The sequence below is a fragment of the Typopeltis vanoorti genome, chromosome 19, assembly GCF_054136105.1.
Source record: "Typopeltis vanoorti isolate ZY-2024b chromosome 19, IOZ_Tvanoo_1.0, whole genome shotgun sequence".
In the NCBI taxonomy this organism is placed as follows: Eukaryota; Metazoa; Arthropoda; class Arachnida; order Uropygi; family Thelyphonidae; genus Typopeltis; species Typopeltis vanoorti.
Genome location: NC_143567.1, coordinates 93505021 through 93532439, shown reverse-complemented (window position 1 = coordinate 93532439; position 27419 = coordinate 93505021). Strand labels below are relative to the sequence as shown.

Here is a 27419-nt window from a genome sequence, read left to right as displayed (position 1 = left end):
CAAACTCCCCGACATGATTTTATCCTTTGTCATCCTGAATCAAATCAAAAATGGTCTTTCTTATGATGCTGCAAGATTTCAATAAACAAGGTATCATGATTGATGATGTGCACAATCTATAACTTAAAGAATTTTTATAAAAATCTGTTACCGTGGGATTCTGATGTATATTCGACAGCAAACTTGAGGCTATATACCTACTTGGCTGCGAAGGCCTTTTTTTTTCACCTGGTTATACTATAAATTAAAGATGCCAAGAAATTATATTCTTGGTTTATTCCTTTATCAAATGTAAGCAAACAAGTATGCCTGAAGTATTTTCAGGACAGGGCAACTCGTATTTAGAGGCTAATGACTTCACATCACTTGCCTTAGTATGCATCCCATAATGCAAATCACATATCCTTATGGACATGTATCATGCTATGCATTATGGGAAGGGTCACTACCCAGACTGGTTTTGACCTTTTTTTTTTTTTTTTATTTTTATTTTGAGGGCTCATCAGTGGGAGTCAGACCCAGAAGTAATACCATATTTTCCTATAAGAATTGCCAAAAGGTGTCACACCTTATTATTAAATTACTCTGGATTAGGAGATTGGCTACTTTACCAGTATTGTTTTCAATATATAGTTGTTTTTGTGGTTATGGTACCACTTGAATTTCAAAAGGGAATTTGCATTCAACAATTGAAACAAGGTTAGCCAATAACTGCTTCTGAATTAAGCTTTACTTCTCCTTCCTGTACTTTATTTTCGAAATATCTTTTTTTTTTTCCCCAGATGAAATACATAACTGATCAAAATTGGTTTTACAGTATATGTAGCTGCAGCATTTTTTTCTTCTTCCTCCTTTCTATTTCATCCTCCATTTTGGTCCATTTGTGTGAAAATTGTCAGGTGAACTGAAACATTGTCTATGTAGTTTTATGAGGAGGTATTCCCCCCCTCCATTGGGCCCAAAATGGAAGTGGGGGACGGTAATAATTTCCTTTTCATGACTCTAAGCAATGTAAGGAAACTGTACAGATTTAACTTATAGAAATGTATGTAGAAATAATTCCTGTTCCTCCTTTCATTTTAGTTCAACTTAGAATAATTTTTCAGAGGACTTGAGATGCTAGAAACAGTTAAATTTAAAGTGTAGTTGAAATCAGTTGAATGCTATAATTTGTGAAGGATGTAGCCCTATATCTTATAACCTTTTTATTTTGTGTCCAATTAAGTAGAAATTCTCATACGAGAATAAACAAAAAGGAATATCTATATTTCAAATTTGTTGAAATCATTTGAGCAATGCAGCTCAACTGATTCTGCAGAGGAAGCAGTCCTTCCTCCCTGCAAACCCCAATTCTTCTTATTAGACTCATCAGTCTGAATTTCTCAGGAAATATAGAACTTTAGAAACTGTATTTCAAATTACTAGGTCTGACTCACAGTGATTTCTGTAGTGAAGGAAAAGAAATCTCAAATCAGAAAATATCAAGGATAGTGAGGTAGCTTGCTCCACCTTTGCTTCGAGTTGCCTGGGTGTTGTACTACCAGGTGGTCACTTACGCTTGGATTTGCCGATAGTTCTTCAGCATGAAACTCTTAGATTATAGTTTTCGATCTTAGAGTTTCGCATACTGGCTGTAAAATATTAAGGGATTTTTATCCCCTTAACTTCGCCAGAAAAAATAGCCGTTTGGCTTTTCATCTTAGTTATTATATAATATATGGGCACATCATTCTGGCTTATTAAGGTGTCCATCCGAGAGAATTTTCTTTTGAGTGCAATCCTCTATCCAAATCATTAGAGATGTCTCCATTTTTTTCTATTAGAATATCGCGAACACGAGTAACGTACTTTGCACTTACTGTTGACCCAGCAATAACACTTTCTTGGATTTTATGTTCATTTTGTTTGATTGTTTGAATTCTTGAATCATTTAAATTCAGAATCCTTGCAACAACTCCTGGTTTTTCTCCAATTTTCAGCCGATCCAAGATTTTAATTTTTTTCTTCAAGAGAAATTAATTTCCTCTTCATTGTTTGTTTTTTCCCTTTCATTGCAGTTTTAGTGGCCATTACAATAAAAATAAACTTTTACATTAAAAAAAAAACCATTACATATGTATGTAACTCACCAGAAAATAAACTGCTCTGCTTGAGAATAACACACTTATGATTTTAAATGTGCTTTCCTGGCAGAAAACAAAGACAATTTTCAGCAATAAACACTTTATACGGTAATCCCTAGATTGCGAACCATCTGAGTATTTTGCTGGCATGTCAACGATTTACAGGTGATATCCTTTTATATGCTTATAAATTATTCAAGTTTTTTTTTTAATTGTTACAATACGTACAAGCTGAATTTTGTTTTACACAAGACAGCAGCTATAAAGATGTGCATATGACTGGTGCGGTATTAACAAAAGACGCGCGACCCAAAGACAAAAGCAACCGACAAGTGTTGAGTTGAAATGCTAATTCTCTTCAATCGAATTCCATAACATCTGAAACTGTCATAACAACATTTACTATTAGTTTTAACACATTCACAACAGGGTGTCATTTATCGTTCCGATGGAACTTCTCTTTACTGACTGGCTCAACTCACACAAACGTTTCAACCCTTGGTTGAATTTTATGGCTTCTTGTTTGTGTGAGTTGAGCCAGAGAACTCTCGCACATTTATTATATGGCATGTTTCAATTCTTGGTAGTCTTTTATTTTAAGTTAGCCTTTGTGACATTGAGAATTTTAAATGCAATAAAAAAACTTATTTCATAATTGAAAAATTGGACAATAGTTTTTAGTTAGATACTGTGTTTCGGTGCAACATATGGTTTTGCTTAAGTCTATTTTTACTAAATAATTTAAGGAAATTACAATGTAAACTAGGATATACATTAAAATAAATTTTAATATAGTTCCAATATTTCGGCAACGTCACGTTGCCATTTTCATAGGAAGTTAAGAACAAGACACGTGCACGCAGGCACAACAAACAGTAAATGAGGAAGAATCAGGAAGCTATTCTTTCTCCTAAAGTCCTGATGGTGCCCCCTAGCAGGCAATGTTGGTCTTCTTGGGCGATTGGGCTGAAGGTCTTCTGATGTAGGTTTCCCAAATTTGAGGTAGTCTCATGTAGCCAAATTTGGTGAGGTTTGGATTGTTTCTTAGGGCTGAGGCTGATTCCATGATACAAATATGAAAGGCTCTTCATGGAATCAGCTTCAGCCCTAAGAAACAATCCAAACCTCAACAAATTTGGCTGCATGAGACTGCCTCAAATTTGGGAAACCTACATCAGAAGACCTTCAGCCCAATCGCCCAAGAAGACCAACATTGCCCACTAGGACTTGAGGAAAAAGAATAGCTTCCTGCTTCTTCCTCATTTACTGTTTGTTGTGCCTGCATGCACGTGTCTTGTTCTTAAGTTCCTATGAAAATGGCAACGTGACGTTGCCGAAATATTGGAAGTATATTAAAATTTATTTTAACGTATATCCTAGTTTACATTGTAATTTCCTTAAATTATTTAGTAAAAATGCATAACCAATGTCTAAGCCTTTCCACGAGAATTGCTAAAGTCTATACAGCGTAGTTTCTGTGAGAGGGAACATGTGATTTTTTAGTTAGCGCTGTTTTTATTCCATCTGTCTCTAATTGCACTATTTGTTGAGAATGACACAGACTGCAAAACCCCTCTGTACAGTATTTTATTCAGTGATACAATAAAACAAAATTCGATACTTATAAACTACTTGTGCGATACGGGCAGACACAAATTTAACGAAGATAAAATTTGATTTTTAAGTCCCGCGGTGAAAAATGTGAAAAAAATTAAAAATAAGGGTTATTAGAAATAGTAGATCGCATTATATCGAAACCACATTGAACAAGGGATACCACAATTTGTAGACTGCATTGTATAAGTACTGTGTTATACAAGGGTTGTATTTATATTTCTCAAATTTTTATTACGAATAAGCAATATTTAAAATACTGAATAAATAGAATAACAAATTTTCTTATGCAGTGGTATGTGATATCTCAGATTATCTCATATTGTGCACTAAGAATGGAAAAATGTAAATTTCAGAAAGCTCTTTTTTTTCTACATCATTTTTTAAATAGTAAACGAAATTCAGAATATTTACAGATTGGGAACTTGCTTTTCTTTATAGTGAAAATGAAGAGCCCTCTCAGATTAGAGTGGGTTTTGTAACCTACAGTAATGTTGTCCATTTTTACAATGTAAAGGTAAGTAGAAGTAATTTTTCTCCAGTATTATAACAAAATTAAGCTTAATTTTGAAAATAGTGCAATTTTTTATCATTTTAATTCTGTTTGGAAATACAATTTTTTTTTTTTTTTTCCAGCAACAATAAAAGAACAAACAAAAAAAAAAAAATCATGTAAATAGCAGTATAGATGCACATTATGGAAAATATTATTTTCCACACTAGATAAATTTTCAGACGAGAGGGAAAGTTTTTGCTACATTTCCATACTTCAATGTTCCAGTGGCAGAAGAAATACGTACACTCATTTGAGAGACAAGTCTATATAGGTATCCCTTGATTAATGCAGTTAATTAATCCCTCGATGTTACTATGTATATCAAAATCGCGTTGATCAAGTCTAATAATCAGTAGTAAAAATTGCGATTCGTCCATGGTCGATTACTGTATTAATAATTCATTTTATATGGTACTCTTTTAGGAAAGATAAAAAATTAATGCATAGTAAATGTTTAATAAATACTTGTACCTACATTATTTACTGCAATTTTTTTATCAAAAGAAGTTATCAAGAGTCGTTTGAACAGTTTTAGTTTTTTTCTTATCGGTATAAATTCTATGATAACAAGCAAAATGATTCTCCAGACCTCGGCAAACAATCAATAAAACATAAAGAAAAAACACTACAAATATAATACATGATGGCACAAATTAAGTGGATATTGAATCCAACATTATTTCATAGCCGAATATAGAATCTACAAGAGTTTCATGCCGAATATATAAAAACTAAAAGTTTCAGCGGATGCAAGCATAAGCAACCTTATAGGCAACTCGTAGTAATGGTAGAGTAAGCTCCAGATCACTTTCCTTAGTATTTTCCATAATGTAAAGCACATCTCAGTGTGGAATATCACTCATAACGCATGAATGCACAGCTGCTCGTGACCTCCAAGCTATACACTGAATTGTTTATATTAAACATTTTGCATGTATCTGTCACATCAGCTGCGAGCTCCTCATGGTTAAATGCGTGTTAATCAAAACTCTTGCTGCGTATATCAAGGGATTGCCGCAATTAATTTCGGTGTATTAATCAAATCCCGTGTTAAGCAAGGGATACCTGTAATTTCCTCTGGTCACAAGCAGCAGGTTTTAGGCTTCATTTAAACTGAAACTTAAATTAGCCAGTCTGAGATGGAGGTCCCTTACCACCACCATTGTTTTTTCTTGCTTTTCAACTGAAGGTTAGTTCTCAGTGAAGTTCAGGTTTCCCTCTCTTTCTTCAAGCAAAAGAAGAAACCCATAATTACCCATATACTGTACTAATGCACTATAGGGTGATCAGCCAACTTCTTGTTCAACATAAAAAAAAAATTAACAAATATAATATATGCTGACCTTGTTGGGTTAGTTGCTTTTTTCCTATAATTCTAGACAGACTCTACAATTGTGTTATAAATAATTATTTTACACTGCTCAAAACAATTAGGGGATATTTTAGTTTCTGTTGGATAATTATAAATTTCTGCAAATAATTATAACAATTGGGTACTTTATACGTGAATAAATATTTCTTACTTATGGATAGGGTGAAATTGATGAGATATTGTTTAAATAATTGATATTTATTACAAATTTTATTACATTTGTAAATTAACGTAGACAGGCTTATACGTTGGTTATGCATTACTAAATTACTTAAGGAATTGACAATGTAGATCGAACATGGAATCCGCCACCTTCCGAATCAAATTGCCAACAGCATAAGACTGGATGTAGCTTGTGTCCTCTCCAAAGCAAGTCCACCAAAAACCAACATATCCAACAAGGAATATACAGCTCTGCAGGAAATGAGGAATAATAAAGAAATAATTATCATCAAAGCAGATAAGGGAAATGTAACGGTAATACTTAACCAAAAGGACTGCACAGGTAAGCCTAATGCTCTTCTATTAGATCAGGCTACTTACCTCCCTATTGAATCCCACCAACTCACAAATCGGAAAACTTCACAGGCTCCTTAAGAAAGTCACTTCTTGGCCTGTAGAAGTTACTAACAGATTAAAACTGTTTAACTCTATACTCACCTGTATTTATAGACTACCAAAAATACATAAAGAAAATGTGCCATTACGTCCCATAGTGGATGGCATTGATTCCCCCACATACAAATTAGCTAAACATTTGGCCAAAGCTCGCTCACTATATCTGGCAACATACCATCTCACTATATCTGGCAACACATCATCACACATAAAATACTCAGCCAACTTCAAAGCCAGTATAGAAAATCTTACACTCCAACATACTGACATAATGGTCAGCTTTGATGTCTCCTCCTTATTCACAAATGTCCCACTCAAGGAAACTTTAGAGCTAATCCAAGCTAAATTTTCTCCTGATATCTCAGCCCTATTTCAACAATGAACTCAGGCTATTTCATTAGGCAGAGAAAATTCTACAAACAAATACAGGAGACAGCCATGGGTTCAACACTCTCCCCACCCTTGGCCAATTTCTTTATGGAGACCTGTGAAGCCTTAGCCTCTTCCCCACAAAAACCAAACATATGGCTTCGGTACGTTGATGATTTGTTTGCTATTTGGCCACATGGCTCTGATACACTCCTCTCCTTCTTAACACACGTAAACAACCAACACCCCAAAATCAAGTACACCCTGGAAAAAGAGGAAAACAACAGCCTCCCTTTCCTAGACAGACTAGTCACCTGCCAGCCTGATGGAACCTTGGTTTTCTCAGTTTATAGAAAACCCACCCATACAGGCAGGTACATTCACCAACAATTCCCCCCCCCCCCCTCACAACAATATGGCGTGGTGAAAACACTATACAACAGGGCTAAACTAATCTGTTCTAACGACAAGGCCCTAAACACTGAACTAAATCACATCCTCAACACTTTCTCAGCCAATGGCTCCCCCCCCCCCCAAAAAAAAAAAAAATCCAAAAAATATTGAAACCAACAAACCAAGACCCTCCCCCCTTCACGACAAGGATTACTCTAAATCCATCACCATTCCCTACATCTGAGGCACCTCGGAAAAAATTACCAAAATCTTAAAAAAACATGACTTGACCTCCTGTTACAAACCATACAGAAATTTGGCATCCCTTATCCACTCCACTAAAGACCAACCACTTCCCCTAGACCTACCTGGTGTATACCAGGTCTCTTGCAGCTGTAAACTGTCTTACTTGGCCAAACAGGCAATACAACGAATATCAGAATTTCGGAACACAAGGACTACATTCGGTTTCACAAGTACAGCCACTCTGGTCTTGCAGACCATGCTCTGGATACACGCCGCAGAATACGGTGGAAGAAAGCTACAATAATACACTGTGGTAAATACAAATTCGAAAGCCTATTCATGGAATCAGCCTCAGCCCTAAGAAACTCTCCAACCTCAACAAATTTGGATGTATGAGACTGCCCCAAATTTGGACTTTCAGGACTTTTAGGAGAACAATAGCTTCATCACTTCATTCTCAATTACTGTGTTGTAGTGCCTATGCACCTGCCTGTTTTGTAAGTTCTTTTTGAAGATGGCAACATGACATTGCCGAAATATCGGAAATATGAAATATTTATTAAAGTGTAATTTATATTCTTATCTACGGTGTCAATTCCTTGAGTGATTTAGTAATTTGTAAATTATTTTTATAATTTGCAAGAAAACCAAAATATCCCCTAATTGTTTTGAGCAGTATGCATGGATCCTTCTAATCATAGTTAGAATTTTATTTTATTTATTATTATTATTATTATTATTTTTTTTTTTGAACCTGATAAAGATTTTGTTAAAGCTTAATTTTTGTACAGCCAATGCCAATGAGTAGAGTGGCTAAGCTATAAAATGTATTAGTTCCCATCTCATATACCTTCCTAAAAAATGGTTACAGCCAAAATACTATCAAAACAAAATTCTGTCCAAGATCTCACATAAAAATAAACTAGACTACAAATCTGACAAAATAAACAGAATACTAGAAAAATACAACCTTAAACTGCCTGCAAAATTAAAGAACTTACTCAACTCATCCAAGGATCCACTCCTGCTGGCCCACCCTGGAGTATACTGTTGTGACCTATTCTTCTTATTCTATTCTATTAACTTTCTTATACTTTATATCCTACCGGCTGCGCCATTTATGTCGTGTCCCATTTTACTTTTCTTTATTCTACCTAACAATTTCCTCTTATCTATGTTCTTCTATTATCTACGCACGAGATATCACCAAAATTTTTACTAATATCTAAGTTATTTCTCCCCTTAGTACCCCTAATATTTGTATTTATACTGCGCCTTTTGAGATATTTAGTTTTAGATAATATATACAAAAACAAGGAGAAAGAACTCAAATATATCTGAAAGTGTAACCATGTTGCAGTTGTGACACTTTATCTTGTTTCTTAACATTAATTTCCTGCGTAATTTTTCAAGTGGTGCATTGGACAGCAATTTTAGACAACTCTTTTATCATTGAACAAAGGTTTATTAAATTCCTTAACATGGTACAATTCAATTATTTGTGATTACTCAATTTAATGCTAAACAAAATACTTACAAACTAACATTAGCTTATTACAAGTAATTAGGCTATGATCCTATAATGAGTATTACGATCATGCTGCCATAACAACTCAACACATAAAATCACTTGACATGGACAAATAAGATTAATTCACACTATTTAACTATTCAAACTTAAGTAGATTAACTAAACCCTTTTCTGCACTAACACACAAATAGTATTACGATCATGCCGCCATAACAATTCAACACATAAAATCACTTGACATGGACAAATAAGATTAATTCACACTATTTAACTATTCAAACTTAAGTAGATTAACTAAACCCTTTTCTGCACTAACACACAACTATGACATTTTTAACTTTCCAATACATTACAATAGACATGCAAAATTCTCAGGACACACAATTACTTATATAATATTCATAAGCAAGCTTACTTTCATTATATTCTGCCAGATACTAAAGTCCTAGCATAAATTTTCCTTGGTCACTTCAACAGTTCCGTATTAGAATAATGATACTTATCACAGACAAATTTTAGTTAACATTAGATATATTTTACAGTACCTTTCTTTCTTGGGTTTTTCATATGGACTTTTACCTTCTTCTGATTGAAACTATCTTGATATAACCTCACCGATAATCTGATTCTCCTACGTTCCGTTTGGAATTGAATTAGGCTTACACTGGCTTAACTTTTAGTAACTCCGAATACACTTTGAATCATCTATATATCGGCTGTGCAATTCGGCACGTGGACATCGATTTCTTTACTTCTTTCCCCTTCTCGTAGTTGTCACTGAAGTCGAAACACAAAGAATATGCTTTCTTTTCCTCAACTATATGGCATTCTTCACTTCTCACATAGGAAATACGGAACCGAAATTCTGCTCACTTTTGTTTCCGTGTTGTGATGCCGGAGATATAACCCCTGTATCGCCATTCAGGAAATCACCGTGAAATCCTTACGAAAGAGCTCACGAAGGACTCCTTTGGAACAGAATCAAAACCAAAACCAAAAAAGCCTTGTGTGTGTGTGTGGGGGGGGGGGGGTTCAACCCTTTTATACCTGCCCTCCTAACGGCACTTTTCTTAACTTCTTTTCTCTTCCCCTACTTGTTTTTACTTCACCGACCAATTACGGTGGCGTTTTTCTGCCAAACGTCATTTGATCGGCGAGCCCGTGACGATGTCTCAATCTGGGAATTGACCCTAAGCGATAGTCTGTTGTTTTTCTTGTGCTAGCCTCTAACTTAATCCCTTCCAAAATTTTTCTATGAATTTACTTAATAACTTAATCTCTAACCTCTCACATACCATCTTTTATGACTAATCCTTTTCTGTCTTATTTATTTAACTCTTCTTATTTAAATCATATCAAAATATTAATATACTCTTTCTTTTGTTAGTTAGTTTAACAAACCTTTATATTTTATATATTTTATTGGATGCAAGAATCTTTATTTTTCTTTTATTTAATTCAACTATTATCTTTTATGCAGGTTTTTATTTTATTTTATTTATTCTTCATGTTACACCATGATAGCTGAGAATTCTATATTCTCGAGATATCAGGTGTAACAATACCGTATTCATTTCGCCTGTAATTTACCCTATACAGGGGAAACAGGATGCACAATTCCTATCAGAAAAAAAGGAACATAAATGACACATTAAATATTGTCTATGGTCAAGCTGAACTATGGTCAAGCTGGTCTTTCTGATAATGCCCTGAACACTTTACATAGAATTGACTGGAAAAGCACCTGTTGTTTACATCACACCAAAACATGGTATGAACATAAATTTAAAGAGGCCTGTGAGATTCTTATCAATCACCCTAATCTTAATAATAATGATGGTCTAAAAATCCCAAGAATATGGAAGGCACATATTCTACCCACTTAACCTTTCTCCCTAAGAGTTAATTATAAATACGACCATAGGTAATCCAGAATCTTAAATCTAATATAAAAATTGTCATGTTAAATTAGGACTTCATTTTTACTGTAACAAAACTATCTATATGAAAGATGTTTCTCTGATGTCTTAAATAGAATATAGATTTGATGTAGTTAATTTATTTTATTTCATTTATTTATTGTAATTTTATTTTATTTTATTTTCATTAAAGGTCACTCCAGTAGAATAACCGTTGATCAAATCATTCTCTTCAGCATACTGTGTGAAATGTAATTTAGCTTGTCTCTCTCTCTCTGTGTGCGTGTGTGTGTGTGTGTGTGTGTGCGTGCGTGCATGCATGCATACTTCAGATGAAGACCTTAATATGAAGGTCGAAAAGTCATGAAATTAAAATAATTATTTATAACGCAGTTGTAGAGTCCATAATTTGTGTAAAATGAATGCTGATCACTGTTTAACACTAAAGGAAAGGAAAAGGAACATGTAGAGCTGACAGGTGGAATCTTCCCTCATCGCCTTAGCTATTTTAATAACTAACAAAATGTGACATTTATTTATACAAGGATAGTAATTTTAAGAAAGTTGCGTATTCTTTTACAAGTTAGTTAAATATATAATTTTGTCCTTAATCACAACATTTTAATAATAAGATTCATGTAAAAGAAGCATACTTAATTATCACGAAAATTATTTTAACAGCGGGATTCAAACTAAGAGTTTGTTAGTAGAAAAACACTGTGCCTCCATTGTCATATGAGAATCTTGGGTCTGGGGGTTAATCAAAAACATAACAAACTTAGGGTTATGGGAACAGATTACACTCTGAAAAGCAGATTTGAATTTTGAATAATAAATATACTAGAAAACTTCCATAGTTATATGAGCCGGTAGGTTAGCTGAGTGGTTAGTGTATCTGCTCTCCAGTCAAAAGGCTGCAGGTTTGAATCTCACTGTGGGCATGGATGCTTGTGATTGTCTCTGAAAATGCTAGTGGTATCAGTGTAGTTGCAGTTCATTCTAGTTGGCGGATTGAGTGGTGGAGACAGAGTTGTAGAATAGATTCCCTTCCTAGATGAGTCTTTGGACTCCCTGAAGGTGTCAGGTAATAATAATAATAATATGAGATGGGAACTAATACATTTTATAGCTTAGCCACTCTTCTCACTAGTATTAGCTGTACAAAAATTAAGCTTTAACAAAATCTTTATCATGTTAAAAAAATAAAATAAAATTCTTACTCTGATTAGAAGGATCCAGTTAATGCCATGCACAAGATGACAAATTATGCTAAACCAAGTTTGCCAAGCAAAAAAATTCATTGGCTGAAAGCCCCCCCCCCCCCCCATTTTTCTAATGTCTTATTGAGTCATTTGGAGTTCTACAAATGATTAATAATGCTGTACTGGTTAGAAATCATTTTTCATTTAATAGAAAAAACTTTTTTTTTTGTGTGTGTGTGTGTGTGTGTGTGTGTGTGTGTGTGTGTGTGTGTGTGTGTGTGTGTGTGTGTGTGTGTGTAGCTACTCACCAACTAGCAAAATCTACTTACCATGGGTGAACACATTTCTTGAGCTCTGATCATACATGCTAAAAAAGTTCATCATCAAATTCCTGACATGTACTCTCAAGGGGTGTACAGGATATGATAGTACTACATGAAAAATTTACATCATTACTAACTTCCTATCTACAGTGTTCCTCCAAATCAGTCTATTGCTAGTCAAGACTTCAATATTAATAGATCTTATATTTCTATCGTCTAAGGCACATTGTAACATATCAATTCACCTATATCTAAGACTTCCTCTTGGTCGTTTTCCTGCCAACCTGGGAGAGAACACTTGTTTTGCTAATCTTTCATTGCCCATTCTGTTTTAAGTGACCATACCACCTGAGATTAGCTCTGCCAATGCATTACTGGATGCCGACAATGTCAAGTTTTTTCCTAATATCCTCATTTTTAATATGGTATTGCCATTGATGCCATCTGTTCATGCCTCTAATCTTGCTCAGGACTCTCATATCTGCAGTCTTTGGTCAAGTGTTTTACTTCTGACCCAGCTCTCAGATGCATAAGTTAAAACTGGTTTCAACACTGTCTTGTATACAGCTAATTTAGTGTTCTGACTAATTTCTCTCTTATTCCATATGAATTTATTCAATTGATTTCCTACCATACCAGCTTTGTTGATTCTTCACTAAAAATCGTGCCTAAGTAGCTGAAATGTTTTACTTGTTCCACAGTTTCCCCGTTTACAACACAGTTGACATTTTCAACAATTCTGCCTATTTTCATTGTCTTTGTCTTTTTAACGCTGCCCTTCATACCATATCTATTACAACAGTTATTCAATTTAGTCGGGGTATCTTGCAAAATTGTAGCTGATTTCTTCAGAAGTATAACAGCGTCCGCATAAAGCAAAGAGCTGACATTAACATCTCCAATAATGATATCATGTTTAATACCACTTACCTTCATAATGTGATCCATATAGATAATGTACATCCTTGTCTCACACCAGATTTAACATTAAACCATCTTCCTGTACATCCTTCAATTCTAACTGTTGACTTACAACTCAAATAAAGACTAAGTATTGCTTGATATAATGCCCGATTGACACCATATAACTGTAGTGTATTGAATAACTTCTCTCTTGGCACCTTGTCATATGCCTTTTTCAGATCGACAAAACCTAAACACAGATCTTTGTTATATTCCCATGCTTTCTCGACTATTTGTCGTAAAGTGAAGATCTGATCCTGACAGCCTCTATTTGGCCTGAATCCAGCTTGTTCTTCACCAAGCTTTTCTTCCACAATTCTTCTCAACCGTTTCTCAAGTATACTTGCATAGATTTTGCCAGGAACACTCAGTAGGGAAATGCCTCTGTAATTCTCACATTCAGTTTTATTTCCCTTTTTTATATATGGGCACTATTAGAGCTCTATTCCAATCATCAGGAATTCGCCCTTCTGTCCAGGCTTTCTGAACTACGCAGTGCAGCCACTGTAAGATTTTTATACCACCATACTTCAGCATTTCTGGTCAAATATCATCTACCCCTGCTGCCTTTCCACATTTCAAGCCTTTGATGGCTTTTTCTACTTCAAGTATGGATATGTACTCCTGACTGTATGCCTGTAGTGTTTTTTACCACTGTGCTATCACTGCTTGTTTCATTTAGCAATTTTTTGTAGTAATTACTCCATACTTCAAGGATATCTTTTTCTCCTGTTTTCATGTTACCTTTATCATCTCTAACTCCTTTTACAGCACTCTTTCCTCCATTTCTAAGCTTCTTCAACAGCTTCCAGAATATCTTACCACCTTCTTGATATTTATTTTCTATGTTCTTGTCAAAGTCCTCCCATGACTTTTGTTTAGCTAGTTTTACACAATGTTTCGCTTTCTTACATTTGTCTCTGTATTCTCTAAGAGCAAAAGCTGACTTATTTTTCAGGAACTTTTGATATGCTTTCTTCTTTTCCTTCATTGCCTCTTTAACTTCCTGTGTCCACCATGGAGTCCTGATTTTTCTATCCTTGCAGACAACCTTCACCATATGCCTGTCTGACTGAATCACGGTTATAGTCACGGTTTTCTTCAAGGTTTGCCTCTGAATCTCCAAGGTTTGGTTCCTGTTCTCAAACTCTTTCATTTTTTCTTCAATAATCTTTGTGTATGTTAGTCTGCAGTTAACATCTGAGAGCTGCTCAACTTTTATTCGCTTTAAAACTTTCTTACATGTTATTCTTTTCAATATGAAATTCAATTTTATCCTGCTCAAGACTAAATAGTGATCGCTTCCAATTTCAAATCCTCTGTACACTCTGGTGTCCTGCACCAGGAAGAAAACATCACTATCAGCAATAACAAAGTCAATGAGCCTTTTCTTATTCCTTGCCTCTTCTCTCCATGTGAATTTGTGCACATTGTTATATTGGAACATGGTATTAGTAATAACCAGTCCATGTCCTGAGCAGAAATCCAACAGGTATTTGCCATTATTATTAGCTTTGCTCTTTTCTCCATTTCCCAAAATATTTTTGTATGTCTGACAATCATTTCCTATTCTGCTATTTAGATCCCCAACAAGGACCAACTTTTCCTTTTTCATTGTTTCAGTTGCTTTTTCTAAAGCATCAAAAAATTCCTCCACTTCTACCGTAGTAGAACCTTCTGTGGGACTATAAGCACAAATAAGTCTTATTGTCCAATTCCCCATTTTGATATTTGCCCACATCACTCTACTTGAGACTGCCTGCCATTCCAGAAGATTAACCTCGTATTTTGTGTTGAATACTATGGCTACTCCTTCTTTTCCTTGATTGTCATTGCCTGAATATAACATTTTGTTTTTATTGCTGAAAAAGATCTCACCAGTTTTTGTCTTTTTTGTTTCAGTCACCCCTATTATGTCGATCTGGTACTTATCTAATTCCTCAGCTATTCCATTTCTTTGCCATTCAGGCTTCTTACATTGACAATCTTTAACTCTGGTGATGCTGAGTTGGGGTGTGCTTTCAGATTTGTTCCAGTTGCCGACTTTTCGCTGTTCGCCCTGGTTTTCCCTGGCGAAAACAATGGGGGCGTTGTTTAACCAGGCGATGACGCCTCAGCCGGCATGAAAGTTTGGCATGTTGTACCATCATTTTTTATTTTGGTTTAACCAATAAGAATACAATTTGGTCGTCTAAATCCCAAATTGGCAGCCCATCCTTGTTTATTCAGTATCCAGGTAGATACCCAACAGGGTGTACCAAGAGAAGGTGAGGATTGGACATTTGGTCAGAAGCCCTGGTCGGTTCTCCGCATTCCTTTAAAGGCTATCTGGAGGTCTCCTCTCAGTTATACAACTCTGACCAGGTACAAAGTGCGTGGGTATGTTAATTTATTCATTTTTATTTCCTTAATTAATATTTTGTTTTTCAAATGGAATCTGTAATAATAATTTTAAATTATGGGATTTCACTCATATATTTTATTTGAATAATAAACTTCTACATGTCCTGCTGTATTATAACTAACAGCATATTTAGAAAGTTAACATGACTAGAAATGTACAATTAAAGTAGAAGCTGTAGGAACACTGAAGAACAGTTATTTTGTACCAAAAAATAAAAAAAAAAAAATAAAATAAATATGCAGTTAGCCATTGGTATCATCTGACATATTAGACATAAGCTGTTTCTCATTGCAAATAGCTTTTAGATAGTTATTAGCATAATGGCGATCCGATATGTTCCATAGGCATATGAGACTTCCAAATGTCACGGAAATATAACACAGTTTTGTTAGTTTTGTGAATCTGGTACAAGCATATATGACAAAAGGAAAAACAGCATTTACAATAAAAGGAATGTATGCAAAGATGGTTTGATGAGAATCGGGTGCAAGACAAGGATACTTGCTATTTCATCAGATCAGATGTTGTTCATTGTCTATTTTGATCACATCATGAAGAAAAGGGGCATTAAACCTGATATCAAAATGGGAGATATTAATCTCATCTGTTTTCTTTATGCATTTAATGTTACACTTTCTAAGTAAATTGAGCACAAGTCTTCAGACTTAGTCGACTAGATTGAATTGACAGATTTGGTATGGAAATCAGCAATAAAGAAACAAAAACCGAATATAAGCAGGAACATTGAAAATACCAATTTCATTCTCAAAAGAACCAGTGAAATATTTAAGCTGTTTATTCACATTTTTAGCAGTGACTGAAAATTAAATATGAAAATAGATAATAGAGTAGCCAAGCTAGTGGTGGAAACTGGTAGAATAAATATATCTGGATGAAAAGAGAAATTATGCACAATTTTTAGGGACTGTGGAAAATTGAATATGAAAATAATGAAATCAAATATACGAATTAAAAGAGAAATTAGCAAAATGCTGAACTATCTGCATATGCTGTTTTTATGCTGTTTTCTTGAGTGCTTTAATTTTTTTATTTAGGGGCGGCTCGTGCATAGGCACCGTGGAACTGCAGCACTCCCAGTTTTTCTCGATATATAAATATATTTATTAATTTATTTATATTTGCTTGTAATATTTATTTTTATCATCAGCAATCCTATAGAATTCTCTTATTTGTATAAAAAATAATAAAAATCCATCTTATAGCATTTAGGAGGGCACTGTGGTAAAGACAGTGTCATATTGCTATGCACGCAAGCATATGCACATCATAGTGAGATGCGAGCTATTAGTGTAATGCGCACTCTCTGTCGTGCAGTTCCACTGTTGTTTATATGCAGTTTGCGCCAATAGTAGAGTATTCATAGTGCTTATCGTGCCTCACAACATACCATTCTTAGCACCAAGTGATTCAGGAGTGGGTCAGCTTGATGCAAACTAGCCCACTCCTTCAACATAAGGATTAGGCCTTGTTTTTTTTCTGGAGGGGAATTTCAAGAATGGTTGAGATCTAGGGAGCGTGCTGGCCACTCAATTTCATTAATATCCTTGGTTTCTAGATGTATCTGCACTACCCATATAAGATGTGGTGTGGCATTGTCATCCATAAAAATTAATTCTTCACCTACAGCATCACGGAATAATTGAACATGACATTGAAGAATTGCGTTACAATATTGTTCACCAGGCCCTTTTTCTAGTACTAAAAGCATTGGTGCTTCCGTTAAGCATAATGCCACACTACACACTATGACCCCAGCGCTGCTGTATGTGTCTCTTCCGAGAACATTCTTTCGATGGTAAGTAGTACCAGTTTCATGCCAGATCAAGTGTCATCTAAAATTGGAGGAAAGACTGAAATGACTCATCTTTAAAGAGTACATTAACCCATTGGTGTGTTGTCCAATTTTTATGAATACAACACCACTGAAAATGTGCTCTATGATGAGCAGTGGATAAAAGGATGCAGACTACAGACCTTCAGGCATATAGTCCTACTTGTCACAGACATCTTGCAACAATTTGTCAAGATACCTGAATATTGGTGCTTGTATGGAGCTGACTTGCAAGCTGATCATGGTGCATTGATTATGTTTTGCAGTTATAACCAAAAATCTGTCTTCGTGCTCTGTGGTAGAGTGAGGGTGACCTCTTACCAAATGCCTGGGAAATATTCCATTGATTTGAAATGCTGTCCAGAGTCTGGATACTATGCTATATGCGATTCCAAACTCTCTGGCAATATCAGTAATTCTGTGGCCTTCTTCAAGCTTTCCAATAGTTCTTTCCTCACATGAAATCATCTAGATGATGTCTTTGAGACATTACAAGACATCCAAGTTTGCAACTTTATTCCTTCACAAAAAGAGTTTCCTTCAAGCACAATTTGCTTAGTTCAGCCTTTTAGACTGTGGAGTACTACCACTGGACCCCTTTGTGTGTGATTCGAAAATTTGAATGTGCACCTGCTTTTTGCTCAAAATCCTCAGTTATACAAATTGCCACAAGCTGATTAATCTGAATTTGCAGTTTTAATCTTCGGAAATAATATTTGCCCTTAGATTTTGGACACCGGTGTATGTTGGTGTTAAAATTTTCACATTAGTAGTCTATGATTACTATTAGTGTGGACATATATTGCTCACATTGCTTTTTCTTACTACTTTGAGAAAGTTGTAACATTAATTCAGAATTGAAGAAGTACCCAGATCACCATAATAGATGTTATCTAAACAAAGAGGTGAGAGTCTTCTAAATACATACAAGATGTTATATTCAGGCAGTAATGATGGAAAGGAAGGACTATATTGTATAGTACTCATCACAAAATGCAAAGATTTTCATGAATGGCAGGCAATATCAAGTAGATTGATTCATGAATGGCAGGCAATATCAAGTAGATTGATGCAGTCAGCCATCAGAATGGGAATTGGACAATGAGACTTTTGCGTGTTTATTGTCCTGCAGGAAATACTAAGGAAAAAATGGAAGAATTTTTCAAGGCATTAGAAAAGGCACCTGATACAATGAAAATGTATGTTGAACCTTGGAGATCTAAACAGCAAACTAGGAAATAATTATCAGATATATAGAAATGTTTTGCAAAAATTTGGAGAAAAGAACAAATCTAATTGCTAAACCAATCAAGAAGTGATAAAAAAAAAAAAAGCCAAAGGAAATGACCTATCATTACTTACACCATATACCAACATAAAGATGTACACAAATTCACATGGAGAGAAGATAAAAGAAATAAGAAAAATCTAATTGACTTTTTTATGGCTGATAGCAGTGTTTTCATGCTGGTTCAAGATATGAATATCCAGGAGATCTGAAATAGAAAGTGGTCACCATTTAGTTTTGACAGGATAAAGTTTAATACCACATCAAAAAGAAAAGTAAGTTTTCTTTTCAATGTTTCAAAAGTAAGAAAGTTTAAAAAAGAATCAAAGTCGAGCAGTTTTCACAGGTGAACTGTAGACTCCAATACACAAATATTCAAGAGTTTAAAAACACAAGAACTAATCAGCCTTCAAACCTTGGAGATTCACTGGTAGACCCTGAATTCCATGGTGGACACTCAGAAAGTTAGGACAGCCAAGAAAAAAGCATGTTTCTCAAACCTAGTCACCAAGGCAGCATATGTTTTGAGAGAATACAGAGAATAATGTTTGAAAGCAGGGCTATATGCAAGAGCAGCTAAAAAAAAAAAAGTGTTTTGGAGGCTATTGAAAATCTTAGAAACAGAAGAAAGAGTATGGTAAAATAAATCATCTGATAAAGCAACATGAAAATTAAAGACAAAGATATTCTATATTTCTGGAGTAGTTGTTTTAAAGATTGCTAAATCAATCAAGAAGTGACAGGACAGTGCAATGCAAGCAGGAGTACATATCAATATATGAGGTAGAAAAAGTTGTCATCATCATCTTCATCAAATTTCTGACATGTATCCTCAAGGGGTATACAGGATATGATAGTACTACATGAAAAACTTACATCATTGCTAGTTTCCTATCTACAATTTTCCTTCAAATCAGTCTGTTACTTGTCAAGACTCCAACATTATCAGATCTTATATTTCTATCATCTAAGGCACTTTGTACCGTATCAATCCACCTATATTTTGGTCTTCCTCTGGGTTGTTTTGCTGCCATCCTGGCAGAGAACACTTGTTTTGCTAATCTTTCCTCGCCCATTCTGTTTAAGTGACCATACCACCTGAGATTAGTTCTGCTAATGCATTCCTGGATGCTAACAATGTCAAGTTCTTTCCTAATATCCTCGTTTTTAATATGATACTGCCATTGATGCTATCTGTTCATGCCTATAATCTTTCTCAGGACTCTCATATCTGTGGTCTCTAGTCTTTGGTCAAGTGTTTACTTCTGACCCAGCTCTCAGATCCATAAGTTAAAACTGGTTTCAACACTGTCTTGTATACAGCTAATTTAGTGTTCCGACTAATTTCTCTCTTATTCCATATGAATTTATTCAATTGACTTCCTACCATACCAGCTTTGTTGATTCAGTTGTCTATTTCCTTATTTAATTTACCATCTTCACTAAAAATCCTGCCTAAGTAGCTGAAATGTTTTACTTATTCCACAGGTTACCCATTCAAAACACAGTTGACATTTTCAACGATTCTACCTATTTTCATTGTCTGTCTTTTTATTGCTGACCTTCATACCATATCTATTACAACAGTTATTCAATTTAATCAGGGAATCTTGCAAACTTGTAGTAGATTTTTTTGTAATAGATTTCACGGTAAATTTGAAACAAATTCTCACAAAAGCAGCAACAGAAACCTTAGGAATAAAGCACAAATGGATTAGAAAAAGAGGACTACGAGACTGGAACAAAGAAATAGAAAATATAATAAAAACCAAAAAGGACAGTTACCAGAAATGGCTAAATTCCAAAACAATAGAAGCAGAAATAGAGTATAAAAGAAATAGTGCAATTGCAAAACGAGAAGTAAAAAAAAAAAAACATAGAGAAAGATGGAACAATTTCATAACAGAACTAGAAAAGGATTTATTTAAGCCACAACCCAAAACCTATAAAGTAATAAAATACATGAATAAAGAAATAAAAGAAAAGATAAAAATACACACAATAGATTTAGAAAAATGGGTGACCTATTTCCAAAATCTCTGGACAGATGAGAACAATGAATTAAAATTTTATAAGACAAAGAATGACCTAATAGAAAATATCACAATGTTAGAACTGAAAAATATAATAAAGAAGATGAAAAATAGGAAAACGCCAGGAGAAGACAATATAAATATAGAACTATACAAAAATGCAGGTGAAAAATTTAATGAAAGACTTTTGAAATTTTTAATATAGTTTCAATGTCCGGAAAAACCCCTAACTCTTGGAAAAAAGTACTGGTCATCCCAATCTATAAAAAAGGAAATAAAGACAATTGCAATAATTATAGGGGAATTAGCCTGCTGAATACAGGATATAAAATATATGCAGGAATATTAAAAGAGAAACTAAGCAGCATTGTAGAAAACAAATTACTAGAAGAACAAAATGGCTTTCGAAAAGGCCGATCTTGCATAGATCCAATTTTTACTTTAAAATTATTAATAGAAAAGAGAAGAGAATTTCAAAAAGAAATACATGTGGCGTTTATTGATTATGAAAAAGCATTTGACAAAATTAGTCAACAAAAATTGTTTAAAATATTAACCAATTTAAACATACCAAACCAACTTTTACAATCTATTCAAGAAATATATACAGGAAATAAAATAGCAGTTAAATTAGAACACACCTCAGAATGGAAAGATATATCAAGAGGAGTACGACAAGGATGTACCCTCTCACCTCTGCTTTTCAATATGTATATATATAAATGAAATATTAACAATCTGGAAACAGCATAACCCATTTGGTATACAAATGACCGCACAAATGAAGATAGATACACTACTATTTGCAGATGATCAAATAGTATTAGCTTCATCAGAAGATGACTTACAAAGATCATTAAAATCATTAAATGATATCTCAAAGCAATATAATATGACAATATCCAAAGAAAAAACAAAAATAATGGCATTCAAAGGAGAAAACCCAATAAGAAGTAAAATAGTGATAGATAATACAATACTAGAACAAGTAAACACTTTCAGATACTTGGGATGTGATCTATCATACGAAGAAGAAAAAGACATAGACACTAAAATATCAAACTTTGTCAAAGTAAATGGCATAATAAATAGTATATTTAAGCCATCCCTGGTACAAAAACACACTAGAATCAGACTATATAATGTCTTGTCAAAACCATAGAACAAGTAAACACTTTCAGATACTTGGGATGTGATCTATCATACGAAGAAGAAAAAGACATAGACACTAAAATATCAAACTTTGTCAAAGTAAATGGCATAATAAATAGTATATTTAAGCCATCACTGGTACAAAAACACACTAGAATCAGACTATATAATGTCTTGTCAAAACCAACTCTACTATACGGAAGCGAAACATGGACCATGAAAAGGAAAGATGAAAAACGAATTCAAACAGCAGAAATGAAGTTCCTCAGAAAAACAGCTGGATATACCAAGTGGGACCACAAAACAAATGAAGAAATCTTACAATCCCTAAAAATCAAACCAATTAATTACTACATAAGACAGTATAAACAAAAATGGCTAGAACATTTAAATCGAATGGACAACAGCAGACTACCAAAAATATTATACAGATACAAAATAAGTGGAAAAAGAAGAATCGGAAGACCAAGAAAGAGATGGCATGTGACCGAAACAGGCCACATGGCCTATATTCCATGATAGGAAGAAGAAGAGATTTCACGGTTTGATACGAACACAGATGATTAAGAAAATAACTATTTATTAACTTAAAAGCTAATAATTCGCTAGTATTATATCCAGCATCTTCAGAGCACACAACACAAAGTTTGTTACAAATGCAAAACAACCACAATCCGGTGTAACAGTGGGGCTAATCTGTGTTCATATCAAACCGTGAAATCTATTACAAAAATGTCTGACAAACACATAAGCTTATCCACGCGTTGTAGCAGATTTCTTCAGAAGTATAACATCGTCCGCATAAAGCAAAGAGCTGACATTAACATCTCCAATTCTGATATCATGTTTAATAACACTTACCTTCATAATGTGATCCATATAGATAATGAATAACAGAGGGTATAATGTACATCCTTGTCTCGCACCAGATTTAACATTAAACCATCTTCCTGTACATCTTTCAATTCTAACTGCTGACTTACAACTCAAATAAAGACTTAGTATTGCTTGATATAATGCCCCATTGACACCATATAACTGCAGCGTATTGAATAGCTTCTGTCTTGGCACCTTGTCATATTCCTTTTCCAAATCGACAAAACTTAAATACAGATCTTTGTTATATTCCCATGCTTTCTCGACTATTTGTCGTAAAGTGAAGATCTGATCCTGACAGCCTCCATTTGGCCTGAATCCAGCTTGTTCTTCACCAAGCTTTTCTTCCCAATTATTCTCAACCTTTTCTCAAGTATACTGGTATAAATCTTCTCTGGAACACTTAGTAGGGAAATACCTCTGTAATTCTCACATTCAGTTTTATTTCCCTTTTTATATATGGGTACTATGAGAGCTCTATTTCAATCATCAGGAATTCGTCCCTCTGTCCAGGCCTTCTGAACTATGCAGTGCAGCTACTGTAAGACTCTTATACCATCATACTTCAGCATTTCTGGTCGAATATCATCTACTCCTGCTGCATTTTCACAATTCAAGCCTTTGGCTTTCTCTACTTCAAGTATCGATATGTATTCCTGACTGTATGCCTGTTGAGTGTTTTTTTATCATTGTGCTATCACTGCTTGTTTCATTTAGCAATTTTTCGAAGTAATTACTCCAAGAATATCTTTTTCTCTCATTTTCATATCACTTCTATCATCTCTAACTGCTTACAGCACTCTTTACTCCATTTCTAAGCTTCTTTAACAACCTCCAGAATATTTTGCCACCTTCTTGATATTTATTTTCTATATTCTTGCCAAAGTCCTCCCATGACTTTTGTTTAGCTAGTTTTACACACTGTTTAGCTTTCTTACATTTGTCTCTGTATTCTGTAAGAGTAAAAGCTGACTTATTTGCCAGGAACTTTTGATATGCTTTCTTCTTTTCCTTCACTGCCTGTTTAACTTCCAGTGTCCACCATGGAGTCCTGATTTTTCTATCCTTGCAGACAATATCATCACATGCCCCTCTGACTGAATCAGTCAGGGTTTTCTTCAAGGTTTGCCACTGAATCTCCAAGGTTTGGTTCCTGTTCTCAAACTCTTTCATTTTTTCTTCAATAATCTTTGTGTATGTTAGCCTGCAGTTCACATCCGAGAACTGCTCAACTTTTATTCGCTTTAAAACTTTCTTATATGTCATTCTTTTCAATATGAAATTATTCAATTTTATTCTGCTCAAGACTAAATAGTGATCACTTCCAATTTCAAATCCTCTGTACACTCTGGTGTCCTGCACCAGGAAGAAAACATCACTATTAACAATAACATAGCCAATGAGACTTTTCTTATTCCTTGCCTCTTCTCTCCATGTGAATTTGTGCACATTTTTATGTTGGAACATGGTGTTAATAATAACCAGTCCATGTCCTGAGCAGAAATCCAACAGATATTTGCCATCATTATTAGCTTTGCTCTTTTCTCCAAATTTTCCCAAAGCATTTTTGTATGTCTGACAATTACTCTTACTCTGCTATTTAGTTCCCAACAAGGACCAACTTTTCCTTTTTCATTGTTTCAGTTGCTTTTTCTAAAGCATCAAAAAATTTCCTCCACTTCTACCTTAGTAGAACCTTCTGTGGGACTATAAGCACAAATAAGTCTCATTGTCCAATTCCCCATTTTGATATTTGCCCACATCACTCTTTGCCATTCCAGAAGATTAGGCTTGTATTTTGTGTTGAATACTATGGCTACTCCTTCTTTTCCTTGATTGTCATTGCCTGAATATAACATTTTGTATTTATTGCTCAGAAATATCTCAGCAGGTTTTGTTATTTTTGTTTCAGTCACCCCTACAAAATAAATAACGGAAAAAACTCACATAGAAAGATCATTTAAATAATCTTTCTACGTGAGTTTTTTCCATTATTTATTTTGTATCGATATGTCTACTCACGGTTTACCTCTTTTAAAACTTCAGTCACCCCTATTATGTCGATCTGGTGCTTATCTAATTCCTCAGCTAGCTCCATTTCTTTGCGATTCAGGCTTCTTATGTTGATAGTACCGATTTTTAATTCTGGTGACGTTGAGTTGGCGTGTGTTTTCAGATTTGTTCCAGTTGCTGACTTTTCGCTTTTTGCCCTGGTTCTCTGGTGAAAACAACGGGGGCCTTGTTTAATCAGGTGACACCCTAGCCGGCATGAAAGTTTGTAATGTTGTACCGTGATTTTGTATTTTGGTTTAAGGCAATAAGAATACAATTTGGTCGTCTAAATCCCAAATTGCCAACCCATTCTCGTTCATTCAGTATCCAGGTAGATACCCAACAGGATATACCACGAGAAGGTGAGAATTGGACATTAGGTCAGACACCCTATTCGGTTCTCTGCATTCCTTTAAATGCTATGTGGAAATCTCCTCTCATTTATACAGCTTTGATCCTGAAGCACCGCTTTTTTAATATAACCCCATTAATATAATATGCCACTGGAAATCTCATCTTCTCATCAAAGTGCATAACTTTACCAATATTAAACTGAGAGATATTTCTGTTTGCCCAAATTTCAAGTCTATACAAATCTTTTTGTAAGTGCTGGATATCAGTAGGATACCTGATTGCCCTGCCTATCTTTGCATAATTGGCAAACAGTTGCACGTATCCTGTTAGATCGTATCTAATGTCATTAATGTATAGATTGAACAATAATTGCCCAAGGACTTAACTCTGAGGTATACTACTGGTTACCTTAAATCTGGAGAATCGCACCCACTGTATACCACTTATTGATATGTTTTTCAACCATCTACTGATTCAAGTCGAGTTTATATTCCAATGCCATATTCTCCCGTTTATGCATAACTATGTGTGTGTGTGTTGTATTCTATCAAATGCTTTAACAGAATCCAACATTTCAGCACCTGCATGTAGTGCAAGTCTGAAACAACTCATGGTAGTGCAACTCGTATTAAAGGTGGATTAAGCTCTGATCACTTTCCTTAGTATTTTTCCCTTAATGTGAAGCAAATCCCCTTGTGGAGATGTATGATGCTATGCATTAAAGGCAATGGTCACTACCTATACCGGTTTTGACCTTTATTGAGGTCTCGTCAGTGGGAACCAGACCTGACAATGCTAAGTTCGAAGTAATGCAGAGCTTATGAATTTTACCTAAACAAGTTACCACAACCTTGTGGCAACTTGTTTATGCTTGCAAAGTTAAGTGATGGATTTCATGTTACACACACACACACACACACACACACACACACACACACACACACACACACACACACACACACACACACACACACAGGTATCCCTTGCTTAACGTCAGATTTGATTAGCGCAGCGAAATTAATTGCGGCAATCCCTTGATATACGCGGCAAGAGTTTTGATTAAAGTGCCTTTAAACCGGCGGCGCTTGCAGCTGATCTGACAGATACATGGAAAACGTTTAATGTAAATATTCTTACACAATTCAGTGTATAGCTTGGAGGTCATGAGTAGCTGTGCATTCATACGTTAGGAGTGATATTCCACACTGTTTTTTTGCCGTCTGGTTGGTTTAACACGTTCTGAAGGTTTGTGATATTTGACAGTAAATTGTATCTGAGAGATACCGCAACCTCCGATGTCAGTATAGTATGGTTTAGTTGTTTGTTTTTTTATTCTTTGTTCATAATTTCTTAGATTTCTTAATAATTTCTAGATTGTAACTGAAAATAAATAATCCATCATGTATTACTGAAATAGAGAGCCAAAGGCTTATTATCATACAAGTCCTCTAGGAGATGTGCTTTACATTATGGAAAATACTAAGGAAATGATCTGGAGCTTACTCCACCTTTACTACAATTTGCCCATAAGGTTGCTTATGCTTGCATCCGCCGAAACTTTTAGTTTCTATATATTCGGCATGAAACTCTGTAGTTGCTATATTTGGCTATGAAATAATGTTGGATTCAATATCCACTTTATATGTACCATCATGCATTATATTTGCAGTGTTTTTTCTTTATGTTTTATTGCTTGTTTTCCTAGGTCTGGGGAGTCATTTTGCCTGTTATCGTAGAATTTATGCCGATAAGAAAAAACTATTTAAACTGTTTAAACGACTCTTGATAACTTCTTTTGATAAAAAAATTGCAGGAAATAATGTAGGTACAAGTATTTATTAAACATTTACTTTGCATTCATTTTTTATCTTTCCTAAAAGAGTACCATATAAAGTGAATTTTGATATACACAGTAACATCGAGGGGTTAATTAACCGCGTTAATCGAGGGATGTGTGTGTGTGTGCTTTTTTTTTTACATAAATTAAAGATTTTTATTTTTGCTAAAAAAGTGTTTGAAGACTCAATCTCTTAATGGGTTAAATGAGTTTAAAAAAAGGGTAATTTAGAAGTTAGGTTACATATGAGATATCCTGGGATATCTCATATGTAACCTAAGGAAAGAGTAAGGTTAATTGGGAGATAAGTTTCAGTGTTCTTTTTATTTTGAATTTAAGAGC

The 27419-nt window shown here is 34.6% G+C and overlaps 1 protein-coding gene across 1 annotated transcript in view; it reads left to right on the top strand.

Moving 5' to 3' along the window:
* The window catches only part of Sec24CD (COPII coat complex component secretory 24CD), a 400801-nt gene that overhangs the window by 212084 nt on the left and 161298 nt on the right, over positions 1-27419 (top strand). Inside the window, exon 10 of the mRNA XM_090409481.1 lies at positions 4179-4254. Within this exon, the coding sequence (XP_090265607.1) occupies positions 4179-4254 (76 nt within the window). The remainder of the gene's footprint in view (positions 1-4178; positions 4255-27419) is intronic.